Source organism: Ovis aries, chromosome X (assembly GCF_016772045.2).
Source record: "Ovis aries strain OAR_USU_Benz2616 breed Rambouillet chromosome X, ARS-UI_Ramb_v3.0, whole genome shotgun sequence".
NCBI classification, from domain to species: Eukaryota; Metazoa; Chordata; class Mammalia; order Artiodactyla; family Bovidae; genus Ovis; species Ovis aries.
In genome coordinates this window covers 37,635,525-37,655,212 of record NC_056080.1, presented here as the reverse complement: position 1 = coordinate 37,655,212, position 19,688 = coordinate 37,635,525, and the positions used below count along the sequence as shown (strand labels likewise).

At 41.4% G+C, this 19,688-nt stretch overlaps 1 protein-coding gene and 1 pseudogene across 3 annotated transcripts in view; one reads left to right on the top strand and one right to left on the bottom strand.

The window, feature by feature from the left end:
• SRPX (sushi repeat containing protein X-linked) overlaps window positions 1–19,688 on the top strand; it is a 193,998-nt gene that overhangs the window by 105,254 nt on the left and 69,056 nt on the right. For all 3 annotated transcript variants that reach the window (XM_027962915.2, XM_027962916.2, XM_027962914.2), the window contains one exon: window positions 16,590–16,711. In XM_027962915.2, coding sequence (XP_027818716.1) covers window positions 16,590–16,711 — 122 coding nt within the window. The remainder of the gene's footprint in view (window positions 1–16,589; window positions 16,712–19,688) is intronic.
• LOC105605665 (peptidyl-prolyl cis-trans isomerase D-like) lies at window positions 4,891–16,354 on the bottom strand (annotated as a pseudogene).

Here is a 19,688-nt window from a genome sequence, read left to right as displayed (position 1 = left end):
TGCCACTACTGATGAGACATCCTGGCATGTGGCTGAGCAGGTCATGGTTCTTGCCAAGGACCAGCTCAGAGGACTGGAACATTTTCTTTAAAAAAAAAAAAATGAGGTATGGTGGACATCTAACATACTAGTTTCAGATGGACAACATAATGACCCAATATTTGCATATATTGCAAAATGATCATAACAGTAGTCCATTTACCATCCATCACCATACATAGTTACTAAAAATGGTTTTCTTGTGATAAGACCTTTCAGGATCCACTCCCCTAGCTACTCTCAAATATACAATGTAGTTTTATTAACTAGAGTCACCAAGCTGTATATTACATCCCCATAATTGTTTCATTTTATTACTAGAAATTTGTACCTTTTGACCCCCTTCACCCATTTTGCCCAACCCCCAGCCCCCACTTTCGGAAAACGACAATCTGTTCTCTGTATCCATGAGTTCAATTTGTTTTAGTTCTTTGGGTTTTTCTCTTAAGATTGCACATGTAAGAGAGATCATATGATATTTTCTCTTTGACTTACTTAACATAGTGCTTTCAAGGTACATCCATGTTTCAAATGGCAAGAGTTCATTCCTTTTTGTGGCGGCAGAGATATACTCCCTCGGTGTGGGTAGTGAACTTCTCACATAAAAGGGGCAGCCTCATTCCAGCTGCCAAGTTGTGCTTACTCAGTGAGAATGCCATCTGCTAAGGACCTACAGATCTTTTTTATTTGTGACTTGCCAACTAAATCAGATCAGAGAGGAGCAGCCTTTCCAAATGATCAATCAAAAATAAAATGTACCTTTTTAGCCTGGTATTTCTCCTGGTCTCATTTGTTTTACATTTCAGTGAACATATATTGGGGCTTCCCTGGTGGCTCAGTGGTAAAGAATCTGCCTACAATGCAGGAGACAAGGTTCGATCCCTGGGTCAGGAAAATCCCCAAGAGAAGGAAATGGCAACCCACTCCAGTATTCTTGCCTGGAGAATCCTATGGACAGAGGAGTCTGCCAAGCTATAGTCCATGGGAATCACAAGAGTCAGACAGTGAAGTGAAGTGAAGTCGCTCAGTCGTGTCCGACTCTTTGCGACCCCGTGGACTGTAGCCCACCAGGCCTCTCCATCCAAGGGATTCTCCAGGCAAGAATACTGGAGTGGGTTGCCATTTCCTTCTCCAGAGGATCTTCCCGACCCAGGGATCGAACCCAGGTCTCCTGCATTGCAGGCAGACGCTTTAACCTCTGAGCCGCCAGGGAAGCCCGACTTACTGTCTTAGCCTTAGTGACTAAACAACAAGAATAAATACTGCATTTTATATATATCATTTTCTTCATCAAGGGACATTGAGGTTGTTTCCATAGCTTGACTATTGTAAATAATGCTGCAGAGAACATGGGGGTGCTTATATCTTTTCAAGCTAGTGTTTTTCTTTGGATAAATATGCAGAAGTAGAATTGCTGGATCATATGGTAGTTCTATTTTTATTTTTTAAAATATGAATTTATTTATTTCAATTGGAGGTTAATTACTTTACAATATTGTATTGGTTTTGCCATACATCAACATGAATCCGCCACAGGTATACACACAATGTCCCCTGATGAAGAAAATGATATATATAAAATGCAGTATTTGTTCTTGTTGTTTAGCTACTAAGGCTAAGACACTAAGTTGTCTGACTCTTGTGACTCCCATGGACTATAGCTTGCCAGACTCCTCTGTCCATAGGATTCTCCAGGCAAGAATACTGGAGTGGGTTGCCATTTTCTTGGATGTGAGGGCGATCTGGTTGTGACATCTGTCACCCCATTGATCGCCAGGGTTGATTCAGCTGATCTGGCTGGCTAGGCGGGTGTCCCCTTCCTCCCTCACCACTCCATGTGCGTCCCTCCCAAAGCTGCGCCCTTGGTTGAAGAGGACGACCATCCCCGATAGAGGAGGACTGGTCTTTGGTCAAGGGTATACAAGTAGCTGCACTCCCCTGCTAGAACCTCCAAACAAGCTCTCAAGGTAGTTCTATTTTTAATTTTTTTGAGTCATTGCCTTACTGTTTGCCCTAGTGGCTGTACCCATTTACATTCTCACCAACAGTACATCAGTTTACTTCAGTTGCTCAGTCATATCCGACTCTTTGTGACCCCATGGACTGCAGCACGCCAGGCTTCGCTGTCCATTACCAACTCCCGAAGCTTACTCAAACTCATGTCCATTGAGTCGGTGATGCCATCCAACCATCTCATCCTCTGTCGTTCTCTTTTCCCACCTTCAGTCTTTCCCAGCATCAGGATCTTTTCCCAAGAGTCAGTTCTTCACATCAGGTGGCTAAAGTATTTGAGTTTCAGCTTCAGCATCAGTCCTTCCAATGAATATTCTGGACTGATTTCCTTTAGGATGGACTGGCTGGATCTCCTTGCTGTCCAAGGGACTCTCAAGAGTCTTCTCCAACACCACAGTTCAAAACCATCAGTTCTTCAGGGCTCAGCTTTATAGTTCAACTCTCACATCCACAAATGACTACTGGAAAAACCAAAGCTTTGACTAGACGGACCTTTGTTGGCAAAGTAATGTCTCTGCTTTTTAATATGCTGTCTATGTTGGTCATAACTTTTCTTCCAAGGATCAAGCATCCTTTAATTTCATGGCTGCAGTCACTATCTTTGGTGATTTTGGAGCCCCCCCCCCAAAAAAAAAAGTCTCTCACTGTTTCCATTGTTTCCCCATCTATTTGCCATGAAGTGATGGGACCAGATGCCATGATCTTATTTTCCTGAATGTTGAGTTTTAAGCCAACTCTTTCATTCTCTTCTTTCAGTTTCATCAAGAGTCTCTTTAGTTCTTCTTTGCTTTCTGCCATAAGGGTGGTGTCATCTGCGTATCTGAAGTTATTGATATTTCTCCCCACAGTTTTGATTCCAGCTTGCACTTCATCCAGCCCAGCGTTTCTCATGATGTACTCTGCATACATTAAATAAGCAGGGTGACAATATACAGCCTTTATGTACACCTTTCCCGATTTGGAACTTGTCTATTGTTCCATGTCCAGTTCTAACGATTTCTTCCTGACCTGCATACAGATTTCTCAGGAGGCAGGTCAGGTGGTCTGTATTCTCATCTCTTGAAGAATTTTCCACAGTTTGTTGTGATCCACATAGTCAAAGGCTTTGGCATAGTCAATCAAACAGAAGTAGTTGTTTTTCTGGGAACTCTCTTGCTTTTTTGATGATCAAACAGATGTTGGGAATTTGACCACTGCTTCCTCTGCCTTTTCTTAATCCAACTTGAACATCTGGAAGTTCACCTACTGTTGAAGCCTGGCTTGGAGAATTTTGAGCATTATTTTGCTAGTGTATGAGATGAGTGCAGTTGTGCGGTAGTTTGAGAATTTTCTGGGGCATTGCCTTTCTTTGGAATTGGAATGAAAACTGACCTTTTCCAGTCCTGTGGCCACTGCTGAGTTTTCCAAATTTGCTGCTGTATTGAGTGCAGCACTTTCACAGCATCATCTTTCAGGATTTGAAATAGCTCAACTGGAATTTTATCACCTCCACTAGTTGTTTTTTAGTGATGGCTCCTAAGGCCCACTTGACTTCACATTCCGGGATGTCTGGCTCTAGGTGAGTGATCACACCATCGTGATGATCAGTACATGAGCTTTCCATTTTCTGTATGTCCTCAATGGCATTTGCTACATGTCTTTTTTCTTTCCCCCTTTTGTAGCACTGGTTATTAAGACTGAATCCCTATCAGTATTTATAGACTGTCAGTAGTCATGTATGGATGTGAGAATGCTTTTGAACTGTGGTGTTGGAGAAGACTCTTGAGAGTCTCTTGGACTGCAAAGCGATCCAACCAGTCCATCCTAAAAGAAATCAGTCCTGAATATTCATTGAAAGTACTGATGCTAAAGCTGAAACTCCAATACTTCGGCCATCTAGTGTGAAGAACTGACTCATTTGAAAAGACCCTGATGCTGGGAAAGATTGAGGGCGGGAGGAGAAGGGGACAACAGAGGATGAGATGGTTGGATGGCATCACTGACTCAATAGACATGAGTTTTTGAGTAAGCTCTGGGAGTTGGTGATGGACAGGGAAGCCTGGCGTGCTGCAGTCCATGGGGTCGCCAAGAGTCGGAAATGACTCTGTGACTGAACTGAACTGAAACAATGGGGAACTGAAGCATCAAAGCAAACACATTAAAGATCATACATAATAGATAAACCCTTAAATTTTCTTATTCCCTATATTATTATTCCCCTTATTATTTGTTTGCTTAAGTAATTCAGTGCATACTGATAGCTTCAGATGTCGAATTCGTGATCTCCAAAGAAGATTTAGCTTTGGGACCAGGGACCAGGCTTGATCACTCAAGAGCTTTTGTGTAGCAGAGTTTTATTAAAGTATGAAAACAGAGAAAGCTTCTGACATAGACATCAGAGGGGAACAGAGAGTGCCCCCCTTGCTAGTCTTAGCAAGGGAGTTATATACGTTTTTAATTGGTTATTGCAGGAAATCAAAAGAATGTCTCAAGGTTGTAAAGGTCTTACCAGACTCACTCCCACAATATACATTTTAAGATAATGGGATTAGAAATAACAATAGAAAGATTTTACCACAGCTGCTCCCATAATATACATTTTTAAATGACAGGATTAGTCAGAAGGTTCTCAAAAGGGAGAAACATGTCCTCAAGCAGGATACATTGTTTTTATATAATCATTGATAGAATTTAAGGGAAAACATATCCTTAAGCAATATGAGTTGTTTTGTTGTATAATCATCTGCTCTGGGCTTAAAGGGAAAAACCCTTTGTCTTTTTCTCCTCCTTGAAAACTCCAGAGCCCTTTCTCCTCCTCAGGACGTCTTATCAGCCTACCTAGGAACTGACTCTCAATACTTAACCAAAACTGAATTCTTTATGAAACATTTTTGCATAGGCTGCAGATCTTTCTGTGCCTTTATCTTTTGTTTGATTCCCAGCAATTCTGCCTGAATAGCTCTATCTTCTGGTGCCATCTCCTGGGCTTTCTTAAAGTCAGGCAATGCTTGATCATATTCTTTGAATCCTGGCCACCCTTGGGCTTTATGGTACAATGCCTCGGAGTCTGTTTCAAGGACCTCCAAGCAACTGTCAACCACTCCCTGCCAATCAGACATTTTCAGTGGACATCTTCAGTTTGCAAGCTCCAATATTCAGCACACAGCTTAAAGCAACAGGCTGCAGCTTTGATCCACGTGCTTTCTCAATTGCAACTTTCGTGCCTTCCACATACCTTAAAACTTTGGTTTTTTTTTTTTTTTTTTTTAATGGCCATCTCTCAGTTCTGGGATTTGAATAAAGAATTTCCAATGTTTTTAAGTCTTCTGTTACTGATCATATTTCATCTACATCTGTTAAATCTACATCTGCATCCTCAGAAATCTCGATGACTGTCACCAGAACTATCTTGGGGGAATAATCCCTAATCATCCCCTTCCTTCAGTTCTCTGCATTCTGCAATAATGCACAATTTGGCAGTTTTTTGACCTTTCATCTCCATGTTTTCCCAAATCCTTGCCACAACGATTCCTTTCATCACCTGCCCAAACACCACGTGTTTCCCATGAGTGAGGAGTCTGAACTGTCATGATGAAGAACTGAGAATTGCTTGTCTTGCAGCCTACGTTTGCCAGGCTCAGTAATTCCCCCTCATTATGCTGATAATGGAAGTTATCATCTTCAAATTTTTCATCATAAATATTTTCTCCACCTGTCCCATTCTAACTGGAGAAGTCTCCACCCTGAATCATAAATTACTTGATTTGATGAAAAAGGCATCCTTTCAATTTCACCACTTTCCTGGTGGCTCAGACAGTAAAGCGTCTGCCTATAATCTGGGAGACCCAGGTTCAATTCCTGGGTCGGGAAGATCCCTTGGAGAAGGAAATGGCAACCCACTCCAGTACTCTTGCCTGGAAAATCCCATGGATGGAGGAGGCTGACAGGCTACAGTCCATGGGATCGCAAAGAGTCAGACACGACTGAGCGACTTTTTTTTTTTTTTCCAAATAGAGGAGTTTCCCAGTAGTGAGTCCAATGCCTGTTTCTCCTGTACCTGACTGCTAAGTCACTTCAGTCATGCCCAACTCTTTGCGACCCCATGGACTGTAGTCCACCAGGCTCCTCTGTCCATGGGATTTTCCAGGCAAGAGTACTGGAGTAGGTTGACATTTCCCAGGGATTGAACTCACATCTGTTATGTCTCCTGCACTGGCAGGAGTTCTTTACCACTACCACCACCTGGGTTAGTGTTCTGTACACAATTTTGCTGTACACAATGCTTGAAAAATTTCTGCAGTTTTGGGCATAATATCTGCAAGCAATTTTAAGGCAATTAGACCATCTTGTTCCCCTCCAGTATCCAGATTGAAGAAGACTACAGGGTTACTGGGGTTGGAGTGCTTAACAGGGGTGAGGAGGAGACAAGTGCAACATTGTGGCCCAAAGACACCATTTGCAAGTGACTCAGAGCACTTCACGGAGAAGGCTTTGGCACCCCAGTCCAGTACTCTTGCCTGGAAAATCCCATGGACGGAGGAGCCTGGTGGGCTGCAGTCCATGGGGTCGCTAAGACTCGGACATGACTGAGCGACTTCACTTTCACTTTTCACTTTCATGCACTGGAGAAGGAAATAGCAACCCACTCCAGTGTTCTTGCCTGGAGAATCCCAGGGATGGGGGAGCCTGGTTGGCTGCTGGCTATGGGGTCGCACAGAGTTGGACACGACTGAAGCAATTTAGCAGCAGCAGCAGAGCACTGCATGGCCACAGCCCAGCACACTGCATCCATGTAGACCAGCTGTGCTGTTATGTGTCTCTTTAATGATGGCCCTTCTAATAGGCATTTGGTATTATCTTATGATTTTGATTTGCTTTTTAATGACTAGTAATATTTAGCATCTTTTCATGTATCTGTTGGCCTTTCATATATTTTCTTTGGAGAGATGTCTATTCAGGCCTTTTGACCATTTTAAAATTGAATTATTTATTTGCTGTTGAGTTAAATGAGTTCTTTAGAGATTCTGGATATTAATCCCTTATCAGATAAATGGCTTGCAAGTGTCTTTTGTTCCCATTTTGTAGGTTGTCTTTATACTTGTTGATAGTTTCTCTTACTATGCAGAAGCTTCTTAGCTTCATGTAATCCCACTTGTTTTTTGTTTTTTCATTTTGTTGCTAGTGCTTAAGGTGTCACATCCAAAAATCATTGCCGAGAGGTATATCAAGGAGCTCTTTTTCCTGTGTTTTCATCTCGGAATTTCATAGTTTCATATCTTCTATTTAAGTCTCTAATCCATTTCAAGTTCATTTTTGTAAGTAGTATAACCTAAGGTGTTAGTTTCATTTTTTATGTGTGAATATCCAGTTTCTTCAGCACTAGTGTTAAAAAGACTGACTTTTCTCTATTGAGTATTCTTGGCTCTTTTGTCAAATACAAGTTGACTATATATCCTTGAGTTTATTTCTGGGCTCCCAATTCTGTCCCATTTGCTTTTTTTTGGCGGGGGCGGGATGCGTTTTTATGCCAGTACTATACTGTGTGCAGGTCAGGAAGCAACAGTTAGAATTGGACATGGGACAATAGACTGGTTCCAAATAGGAAAAGGAGTACGTCAAGGTTGTATATTGTCACCCTGCTTATTTAAATGTTTGGTAATGTTCATTAGTGAAGCTATCTGGTCCTGGGTTTACTTCATTGGGAGATTTTTAAATTTTTTTTATTATTTTATTGATTTAATCTCCTTACTAGTAATTGATCTATTCAGACTTTCCATTCCCTCATGATTCACTCTTGATTGTTTTTATGTTTCTAAGAATTTTTCCACTTCTAGGTTGTCGAATTATTGGCATAGAGCTATTCATAATAGCCTCTTAGGAACTTTGTATTTCTGTTGTATCAGTTGTAATGTCTCCTTTGACATTTACAATTTTGTTGATTTAGTTTTTTCCTTAGTTTAACTAAAGGAGTGTCAATTTTGTTTATCTTTCAAAGAACCAACTCTTAGTTTGGTTAATCTTTTCTACTGTTTTTCTGTTCTCAGTTTCATTTATTTCCGTTCTAATCTTTATTTCCTTCCCTCTGCTAATTGTGGGTTCAGTTTCTTTCTCTAGCTCCTTAAGGCATAATTAGGTTGTTAATTTGGGAAATTTCTTGCTTTTTAATGTTGATTTTTATTGTTGTGCAATTAAGTTTTCATATGTTGTCTCCATTTTTGTGTCAAGATACTTTATTTCCCCTTTAACTTCTTCCTGATCCATATGTTATTCAGGAGAGTGTTGTTTAATTTCCATGTATTTGTGAATTTTCAGTTTCTTCTTGTTATTGATTTCTTATTTTGTACCACTGTGGTCAGAGAAGATACTTGGTATAATTTCAGTCTTCTTAAATTTTCTAAGACTTGTTTATTTAGTGGCCTAACATATGGTCTGGAGAAGGAAATGGCGACCCACTCCAGTATTCTTGCCTGGAGAATCCTGTGGACGGAGGAGACTGGTGGGCTGCTGTCCATAGGGTCGCACAGAGTTGGACACGACTGACGCAACTTAGCATGCACGCGTGCATTGGAGAAGGAAATGGCAACCCACTCCAGTATTCTTGCCTGGAGAATCCCAGGGAGCCTGGTGGGCTGCTATCCATGGGGTTGCACAGAGTCTGACATGACTGAAGCGACTTAGTAGCAGCAGCAGCAGCAACATATGGTCTGTTCTAGAAAATGTTTCATGTGCACTTGAGAAGAATGTGTATTCTGCTGATGTTGGATAGACTATTCTGTGTATGTCTGTTTTGTATATTTGGTCTATGCATGCTAACTACCTTCAGTCATGTCTGACTCTTTGTGAACCTATGGACTATAGCCTGACAGCCTCCTCTGTCCATTGGATTCTCCAGGCAAGAATACTGGAGTGGGTTGCCATGTGCTCTTCCAGGGGATCTTCCTGACCAGGCATCAAACCCTTGTCTCTTATGTCTCCTGCATTGGCAGATGAGTTCTTTACCACTAGTGCCAGCTGAGAAGCCCCTTTTGGTCTATGAAGTGAAAGTGAAGTCGCTCAGTCGTGTCCGACTCTTTGTGACCCATGGACTGTAGCCCACCAAGCTCCTCCGTCCATGGGATTCTCCAGGCAAGAATACTGGACTGGGGTGCCATTTCCTTCTCCAGGGGATCTTCCCGACCCAGGGATCGCACCCAGGTCTCCCACATTGCAGGGAGACGTTTTAACCTCTGCACCACCAGGGAAGCCAGAGTTGTTCAAAAATGCTGTTTCTTTATTGATTCTGTCTAGATGATCTATCCATTGTTGAGAGTTGGGTATTAAAGTCCTGTTTATTTCTCCTTTTAGGTCTATCAGTTTTTGCTTTATGAATCTCAGTTTTCCAATATTGGGCACATAAATATGATCACTATAACTTATTGATGTATTGATCCTATCATCATTATATAATGACCTTCTTTGTTTCCTTTTACCATTTTTAAAATTAAAGCCTATTTTGTCTGATATAACTACTCCTGACTTTTTTGGGTTGTTTGCTTAAAATATTTTTCCATTCCTTTACATTTCCTTTGTATGTCTTGAAGGCCAAAATGATTCTTGCAATGAGCATATCATTGGATCTTTTATAAAAATCCATTTATCCATTTGGTTTCTCATTTAAAGAACTGGATCCATTTACATTTAAAGTTATTATTGATAAATAAGAAGATACTGCCATTTTGTTAATTGTTTTCTGGTTGTTTTATAGATCAGCTGTTTCTTCTTTTCTTTCATTGTGTTTTGATGTTGTGTGGTATTAGTATGCTTTGACTTTATCATACTTTTTTGTAATTCAGGTTTTTCCCTTCTTGTTACCATATGAGTGTGCGTTTTAAGTCACTTCAGTCATGTCTGATTCTTTGTTACCCTATAGACCATAGCCCATCAGGCTCCTCTGTCCATGGGATTCTCCAGGCAAAAATACTGGATTGGGTTCCATGCCCTCCTTTAGGGGATCTTTCCAACCCAGGGATCGAACCCACATCTCTTATGTCTCCTGCATTGGCAGGCAGGTTCTTACCACTAGCACCACCTAAGAAGCTGTTACCATGAGGCTTACATTAAAAAAAAAAAACCTTAAAATTATAACACTATTTTAAACTAATACCAACTTAATTTCAATCAAATCCTAAGCTTTATACTTTAAATTATACTCCCTTCCCATTTTAGGTTATTGATGTTACAATTTACATAGTTTTTAATATTGTATACCTCAGATTATTGGAATTTTAGTTATTTTTACCATGTTAGGTATTTTTTTTAACTAAGTTTCTGTATCTTTAAAAAAATGTTTTATATTAGATTATAGTTGATTAACAATGTTAGTTTCAGATGAACAGCAAAGTAATGCAGTTATATATATACATATACATGTATCTACTCTCTTTCAAATTCTTTTCCCACTTAGGTTATTACAAAAAATTGAGCAGAGTTCCCTGTGCTATACAATAGGTCCTTGTTGATTATATATTTTAAATATAGCAGTGTGTACCTGTCAAACCCCTGCTGTCTCCCCTCCCTGCCCTTCACCCTGATAACCATAGTTCATTCTCTGAGTCTGCTTCTGCTTTGCATATTGAGTTCCTTTGTGTCACTTTTTAAGATTCTGCATACTAGTGATGTCATGTATTTGTCTTTCTCTTTCTGACTTTCTATGATAAACTCCAGGTCCATCCATGTTTCTGCAAATGGCATTATTGCATTCTTTTTATGCCTGAATAAGATTCCATTGTATATATGTACCACATCTTTATCCATTCATCAGTGGACATTTAGGTTACTTCCATGTCTTGGATATTGTAGATAGTGCTGCAATGAACATTGTGGTGTGTGTATCCTTTTAAATCATGTTTTTCTTTTGATGTATGCCCACGACTGATGTGACTTAGCAGCAGCAGCAGGAGTATCACTATTTTTAGTTTTTTAAGAAACCTCCACACTGTTCTCCATAATCCCTGTACCAATTTAAATTCCCACCAACAGTGTAGGAAGGTTCCAATTTCTCCACACTCTCTCTGACATTTATTATTTGTAGACTTTTTATTCCTAGATTTTTTTTAAGAGCCTCCATACAGTTCTCCATAGTGGCTATATCAATTTACATTCCCACCAATAGTACAAGAGGGTTCCCTTTTCTCCATATCTTCTCTAGCATTTATTGTTTGTAGATTTTTTTGATGATGGCCATTCTGATCAGTGTGAAGTGATACCTCACTGTAATTTTGACTTGCATTTTTATACTAATGAGCAATGTTGAGCATCTTTTCATGTGTTTATTGACCATCTGTATGTCTTCTTTGAAGAAATGTCTGTTTAGGTCTTCTGCCCATTTTTTGATTGTGCTGTTTGTTTTTTTTTATCTTGAGTTGCATGAGCTGTTTGCTATTTTGAATATTAACCCCTTGTCAGTTGGCCTTGTTTGCAAATATTTTCTCCCATTCTGTAGGTTGTCTTCTCATTTTGCTGGTGGTTTCCTTTGCTGCGCAAAAGCTTATAAATTGGATTAGGTTCCATTTGTTTATTTTTGATTTATTTCTTTTGCCTTGGGAGACTGATCTAAGAAAACATTTCTATGATCTATGTCGAAGAAGGTGCACTTGAGAAGAATGTGTTTTCTACTGCTTTTGGATGAAATGCTACATGAATATCAATTCCATCTGGTCTAATGTATCATTTAAGGCCTGGGTTTCTTTATTGATTTTCTGTCTGGATAATCTATCCATTGATGAAATTGGGGTGTGAAAGTCCCCCACTATTATTGTGTTACTGTCAATTTCTCCTTTTATGTCTATTAGTATTTGTCTTATATATTGAGGTGCTCTCTATCTGTGCATCCATTCTTTTTCTGAGATCTTGAATTATCTTTACCATCATTACTCTGAATTGTTTTTCAGGCAGATTGCCTATCTCCATTTCACTTATTTGTTCTTCTGGAGTTTTATCTTGTTCCTTCATCTGGGACATATACCTCTGCTGTCTCATTTTGTCTAATTTTCTGATTGCAGTTTCCACTCTGCAGACTACAGGCTGTAGTTCTTCTTGCTTCTGTCTGTCCGCTTATGAATGAGGCAGTCTAAGAGGATTGTGTAGGTTTCCTGGTGGGAGGGATTAGTTCCTGCCCACTGGTAGGTGGAGCTGGGTCTTGTCCATCTCCTGGGCAGGGCCATGTCCATCTCCTGGGCAGGGTAGTGTCAAGGGGTGTGTTTAGTAGGCAGCTATGTGCTCAGGATTACTTAAAACAGTCTCACAAGTGGGGCTGTTTTCCTGTCCTGTTGGTTGTTTAGCTTGAGGCATCTCAGTACTGGCGCCTACAGGCCGTTGGGTGGGTCCAGGTCTTGATAAGAAAATGGTGGCCTCTAGCAGGGCTCATGCTGATGTGTATTCCCGAAAACTACTGCTGTGATTGTCTGTCCCAACAGTGAGCCACAGCTGCCTCCCCTAACCTCTGCAGGTAACCGTCCAATACTAGCAGGTAGGTCTGGCTCAGTCTTTTATGAGGTCACTGATTTCTTTTCCCTGGTTCCTGGTGTGCCAAAGACCTTGTGTGTGCCCTCCAAAGTGGAGTTTCTGTTTTCCCCAGTCCTATGGAATTCCTGTGATTAAACCCCACTGCCTTCAAAGCTAGAGGATTTGGAGGCTCCTCTTCCTGTTGCCAGACCCCCTAGCTGAGGAGCCTGATGTGGGGCTCAGAACTTCCACTCCTGTGTACAACTTCTGTGGCATAATTATTTTCCAGTTTGTGGCCTGCCCACCTGATGGCCAGGAGTTGATTTAATCACTTTTGCGCTGCCCCCCCCCCACCATCTTGTAGCTTCTTCTTTGTCTTTGGATGTAGGGTATCTTTTTTGATAGGTTCTAGTATTTTTTTGCGGAGAAGGCAATGGCACCCCACTCCAGTACTCTTGCCTGGAAAATCCCATGGACGGAGGAGGCTGGTGGGCTGCAGTCCATGGGGTCGCTAAGACTCGGACATGACTGAGGGACTTCCCTTTCACTTTTCACTTTCATGCATTGGAGAAGGAAATGGCAACCCACTCCAGTGTTCTTGCCTGGAGAATCCCAGGGACGGGGGAGTCTGGTGGGCTGCTGTCTATGGGGTCACACAGAGTTGGACACGACCAAAGCGACTTAGCAGCAGCAGCATTTTTTTGTTGGTTGTTCAGAAGTTAGTGATTTTGGTGGTTTCCTCAGAAGAGGTGAGCTCACATCCTTCTACTCTGCCATCTTGTCTCTGTCTACCATGGTTGTTTTTTAACTTTTAAATTAGAGCTGTAAGTGAATTACAGACCACTATTACCATATTACAGAACCCAACTTTGACTAAGTTTCCCCCTTTCCAGTGAGTTTTACACTGCCTTCTTATGTTCTTATGATGTTAGTTATTGTCCTTTTATAGTTATTCCTCAGTACTTGCAGGGGATAGGTTGCAAGACTCACTGTGGACCCCAAAATCCGTGGATGCTTACATCCCATTTTCAGTGCTCTGTATCTGTGGGTTCCATATACATTGATCTTCTGGTTCTACATATAGTATCTGGTCCATGGTTGGTTGAGTTTGTGGATCTGTAGCTTGTGGATATGGAGGGCTGACTGTACTTCCACTCAAAGAAGTCTTATAAAGCAGGTCTAATGGTGATGAACTCTCTCAGCTTTTGTTTTCTCAGAAAAGTATTTGTCTCTCTTTCATTTCTGTAGGGGAGCTTTACTGGATATGGAATTTCTAGGGTTGACAGTTTTTCCTCCCAATATTTTGAATACGTCATACCATTCTCTGGTCTGAAAAATTTCCATTATTAAACCACTGACAGTCTTATGGAGGTTCCCTTGTATGTAACTTCTCTCTTTTCTCTTGTTGCTTTAAAAATTCTTTGGTTTTGTCTTTTGACTATATAATTATAATATGTCCTGGTGTAGCCTATTTGGGTTCAATCTATTTGGCATCCTTTTTGGATCAAGATGTCTAGTTCTCTCCCAAGGATTGGGAATTTTTCAGCCATTATTTACTGAAATACACTTTTTGTCCCTTTCTTCCTTCTAGAATTCCCAGAATGCAAATATTTTTCATTGTGTCCTATAAGTCCCTTAGGCTCTCTTCAATCTTTTTCATTATTTTTCCTTTTTGTTCCTCTGACTGGATAATTTCAAATGATCTGTTTCCCAGGTTTCTTATTTTTCTGCACAGTTGAATCTGCTTTTGAGGCTCTCTGTTGAATTTTTCAGTTATTTTATTATTCAGCTGTATGATTTTTTTTCATGGTTTATATTTCTTTGTCAAACTCCTGTTCATTTTTTCTAATTTCATTTAGTTGTCTGCTCTTATAGCTCACAAAACCTCTTTAAGAGAATTATTCTGAATTCTTTGAAAGTTCATAGCTCTTCAATTTCTTAGGGTCAGTTATTGGCCCTTTATTAATTACATTTGGTGGTATCAGACACACTTGCTTTTTCATGATCCTTGATTCTTTTTATTGGCATCTATTCATTTGAGTATGTGATCTCCTTTTCCAGACAGTTCAGGTTTACTTTGGCAGAGACAATTCTTCAGTCAGCTCTGTTAGGTTTCTGGATATATCTGCTGGTAATGTCCTTGGGAAGGTGGGGCTTGCTACTAGGGTCTGGTTGGCTGAAGCATCGGTTCGAGCTCTGAGCTTGGTGGCGGGGGTGTGCCATTGACTGAGAACAGCTGGGTAGGTCTGCCATCTTAGTTCCCTGCCCAAATGCAGCTGTAGGATGTGCTTCATGAATTCTAGATTCTCCTCAGGCTTACTAGATGCTTTAGACTGGGTAATATGCCCAGCCGTAGGTGCGGCTATGAATTAGCTTCCCTCCTCTGGCAAAGCAGCAGGAAGGGACCCAGAGTTGGCATGGCTCATGGTCTGGGGACCCAAGTCAAACAAGAGTGTGCACTGAATATTTTGCCTAGGTAAGGACACCAGTTTTGCTCTGCAGACAGAGAAAGCTACAGTCTGTGTTCTGTTCAAATGCACCATAAGCAGGGCTGTTGGCTGGGTGATACAGCTCCTGGTGTGTTAGGCTTCAGTTCCTTGGTCAGGTGATCTGAAGGTAGGATTCAGTTATAAGTGAGGTTGTGAATGGTTTTCCATTCCTGGGCATGGTGGGAAAAGCACCTTCAATGCCACGGATGTTCTTAGTTTGTGACCTTGACTCAAGCCAACTCAAATATCAAGTTCCTTGGCTGAACAGGGCCACTTCCTTTGCTCTGGCAGCCATCAGCTCTGCTCACTCGCCTCTCAGTTAAGAGCTGCTGGGTTTTACAGCTTCCAGGTATTCTCACCAACTCTTCCTGTCAGCTGGGGGCCACACTCCAGAGTGGGTAGGGCAATGACTTTACTGGGAAGGCCCATTTCAGGCAACTCTCAAATTTTCCCAAATAGGCTTTCTGGTCTGGAAGTGACAGGAGCCTCAGTCTGTAGTGGATGAGGCTATGTATCATCTCCCCTGCCTGGGCATAGCAGGGGGACTGTCCAGAGGGAGAGAACAAAAATGGTGTCCCTGGCCTGTATTCCCTGAGAGCCTCTCTGTAGGTCTCAAGATGTGTGCCAAGCCTGAAACCTGTCCTTAAGGCTGAAGATCCAGGAGAAAAAATGAGACCTCTTTCACAGAAACTGGGGGCGTATTTTAGTTTGCTGTCTCTGCAATGACCTGGAGGTGGTAGCCCAGCAAAAACTATTAGAGTCATGTGTGACCCAGCATTGTAATCCCTCCAGCCACCAGAGCCAGGTCATCAAGTGGTGTCCACTGGGTGCAGGCGTGCATATGTGCTAAGTCACTTCAGTTGTGTGTGACTCTTTGCAACCCCATGGACTGTAGCTCACCAGGCTCCTCTGTCCATGCAATTTCCCAGGCAAGAATACTGAAGTGGGTAGCCATGCCCTCCTCTAGGGTATCTTCCCGACCCAGGGATCGAACCTGCATCTCTGTCTCTTAGGTCTACGTGCATTGGCAGGTGGGTTCTTTACCGCTAGTGCCACCTGGGAATTGGGTGGCAACCACCAAACCCAGGTCACCAATTAAAAAAAGAAAGAAAGCATGGCATCAGATGGGGGTTGGAATGTCTTATCCTAGTTTCTTCACCATGTTAGTGTGTGTGTGGGCTTTGGGCTGGTGAGTGTGAGGGGTGGAAGAATGGGCAGATAAGGGGACACTAGAAGTAATCTTTTGTCCTTGCAAATACAAATGAAAATCCTCTGGAGGTGGTCTTTGATACTTGTTAGGAAATTTGGCTCATGCAAAGTCTCACCCCACCTGGAAATACATACACTGTCATTTTGCTTAGGTTTTCAAAATCTCATTGCCAAGTCATTTCTGAATGATTCCTTTAGGAAGGTATTTGGGTTTTATAGCCATTAGTTTAACCCCGATTTCTCAACTATCTTCAGGACAGTATGGAGTGGGCAGAGAAACTTCCCCAAACAGAACAGCACTGCTTCTGTCAGCCTGTAGTTTGACATGGATTTTCTTTAGCTACACTTACACCTCCTATCTTGGATTTTTTTTTCCAGCAAGCACAATGTGGCCTGGATCTTCGACACATCACTGTAGTGGAGCTGGTAGGGGTGTTCCCAACCCTCATCGGCAGGATAGGAGCAAAGGTGATGCCTCCAGCCCTGGCCCTGCAGCTCAGGTAGGGGGAAGTTCTCCTCTTAAACGTTGTTACCTATAAATGTACTTTTTTCTGATCAGGGTCCCTGATTTCTGTCTATTGAGTTTTGATTGCAGGCAATGTTTCAGTACTTTTGTTCTGGGAGCATTATAACCATGCTAATTGGCATGTGGCTGCTTATCGAAATATATAACGCAGAGGGTAATCACCAGGGTTCTTCCTCTCCCCCCCACCAGGTGTTTTTGCTTTGTCTTTGTGTTTATTTTTCCCTTGGTTGGGGAGGGATGGAAAGGGGAGAGAATACAAAAAGGACCTTAAGCAGTCTTTGGTCTTATTAAGAGGGCAGGCATCCAGTTTAGCCTTTCCAGGCTTGGCATCCTGTTCCTCCATGCTTCCAGGGTGCATATCCATAGCCCCATTTTAACAACTATTTTATTTTGGTAACGTATAATGCCAGAATCATGGTGTTTGGACTCTGAGTAATGGTGCATTAAAAAAGCAAAAATTAGCAGCCAAAAGGTAATTTCAGAGCGACTCAAACTTTTGCTTGTGTCTTTTGACCACTGTGAAAAGAATAATAGAAAAAGCAAAGCTCTTTAAAAACCTTCCTTTCTCATCTTTTTCTCTCATGCTCTGTAGAGGAGGGGGTATATCTCTGTTCTTATGGTCCCAAGCTATTGGTAGTTCCACTATCTTGTAGCATCCACATCCCAGAAGATATTACTTCCGGGTTGTACAAAGAAGGGGAAAGAGTGAAAAAAGAATGCCATTTGTGTGTGCATGTGTGTCATATTGGAAGCATAAAATTGCTGACTCTGAATCCATTGGCCAGAACTCATCACATGATTGTAATCAGAGTTCAAGGGAGACTGGGAAATATGGTCTTTGTATATACTCAGGAAGAAGAAAATGAAATAAAACTTGGTGAACCATATCACAGATTTTCAAAAAAGTTCACAGAAATTCCTTATCATGATGAAAATATGTCTTTAGCAAGTGTTGTTATGTAGTGACATAACAATTTATTTTTTGTTAATTTCCTTATTTTCCATCTGGCTTAAAAAAAATAATTTTACTTATTTTTTGCTGTGCTGGGTCTTCATTGCTCCCCAGGCTTTTCTTTAGTTGCAGCGAGCAGGGGCTACTCTCTAGTTGTGGTGTGCAAGCTTCTCATTGCAGTGGCTTCTCTTGTTATGGAGCGTGGGCTCTAGATATGTGGGCTTCAGTAGTTGCAGCTCCTGATTCAAGAGCACAGGTTCAATAGCTGTGGCACATGGGCTTAGTTGCTCAGCGGCATTCCATCTGCTTTTTGACCCACCACACATTTGATTTATACCTGTTTCCTCGCAGAGTCCACAACAGGCCCATCCACAACAGGATCAAAAATTCAGAAGGCCAGGGATGGAAAATGAGAAAGAGGCCTGAATTCTCTTTTGTTGACTGAAGGAGAAGCCAGGGAACACTCATCAGCTTTTATGTATTCATTTTTGTCCTCCTGCATTTGTATCTAGTACCTCTGTAGGGGTGACACTTGTGAGGTCAGAGCTAGATCTTTTCGAATTTGCTACCTAGTACCTAGCACAGTGCCTGGTGCTATGTTGGTGCTAAGTGATTCAAAGGGAATCAATCAGCTTTACTATTTCCAGGGGTGACAGTACTCTTTAAGAGTATCTGTATCATTCCCAACACTTCAAATTGAAGATAAGAAAATGTGAGAGGGCTGTTGCCATCTGAAAAATTTTATTGAAAATTCTCGAAGTAGATTTCATGAAGCTATTGCACATTTAGAACTACCTATACATATGCTATGGTATGTCAATGATTTTTTTTTTTCCTAAAAAGAACACTGCAGAATTTAACAAAGAGTTTTCCTGGATTGCAAATATACAGAGAGAATCTTTGAAGGATAGAAAAATCTGATTTAAGAAAATTTCTATGATTCAGGTTGTATATGTTGGGGCTACTATAGACCTCTGTAGGCTAATGCTAATGATTTAAACAGTAAATAAGCTGCATAAAAGACTTGTGCAGTGGATCTCAAGCTTTACCCTGCCTCAGAATCTCTGGGAGGGCTGATAAAGAGTGCAGGAGCCCAGCCCCAGAGTTTCTAACTCACTTGGTCTATAGTGGGGCCTGAGAACTTGCATTCCTAGGAAGTTTCCAGGTGTTGCTGATGCTTGTGGTCTGAGGATCACAGTCAGTGAACCACTGCCTTGTGCTTTTACCAAATGCTTCACAGTTTTGAAATAGAATGTCTATTGTTTTCAATGTAAAAGTCCTTAAACTTCTTGGTTAAGTTTACTCCTAAGTATTTATTCATTTCGCTACAATTATAAAAGTGATTTTTCTATTTCTGGTGCTTCCTTATTATTGTTGTTGTTGTTGTTCAGTTGCTCAGTTGCGTCTGACTTATTGCAACCCCATGGACTGCAACATGACAGGCTTCCCTGTCCTTCACTATCTCCTAGAGTTTGCTCAAATTCATGTCCATTGAGTCGGTGATGATCCAACTATCTCATTCTCTATCGCCACCTTCTCCTCTTGTCCACAATCTTTCCCAGCATCAAGGTCTTTTCCAAAGAGTCGGTTCTTCACATCAGGTGACCAAACTATTGGAGCTTCAGCTTCAGCATTAGTCCTTCCAATGACTATTCAGGGTTGATTTCCTTTGGGATTGACTGCTTTGATCTCTTTCTGTCCAAGGGATTCTCAAGAGACTTCTCCAACAACACAGTTCAAAAGCATGAATTCTTTGGAACTCAGCTTTCTTTATGGTCCAACTCTCACATCCATACATGACTACTGGAAAAACCGTAGCTTTCACTGAAGACCTTAGTTGGCACAATGATGTCTCTGCTTGTAATACACTGTCCAGGTTTGTCATGTCTTTTCTTCCATGGAGCAAGCATCTTTTGAGGCTGCAGTCACTGCCACAGTGTTTTTGGAGTCCAAGAAAATAGTCTGCCACTGTTTCCATTGTTTCCCCATCTATTTGCCA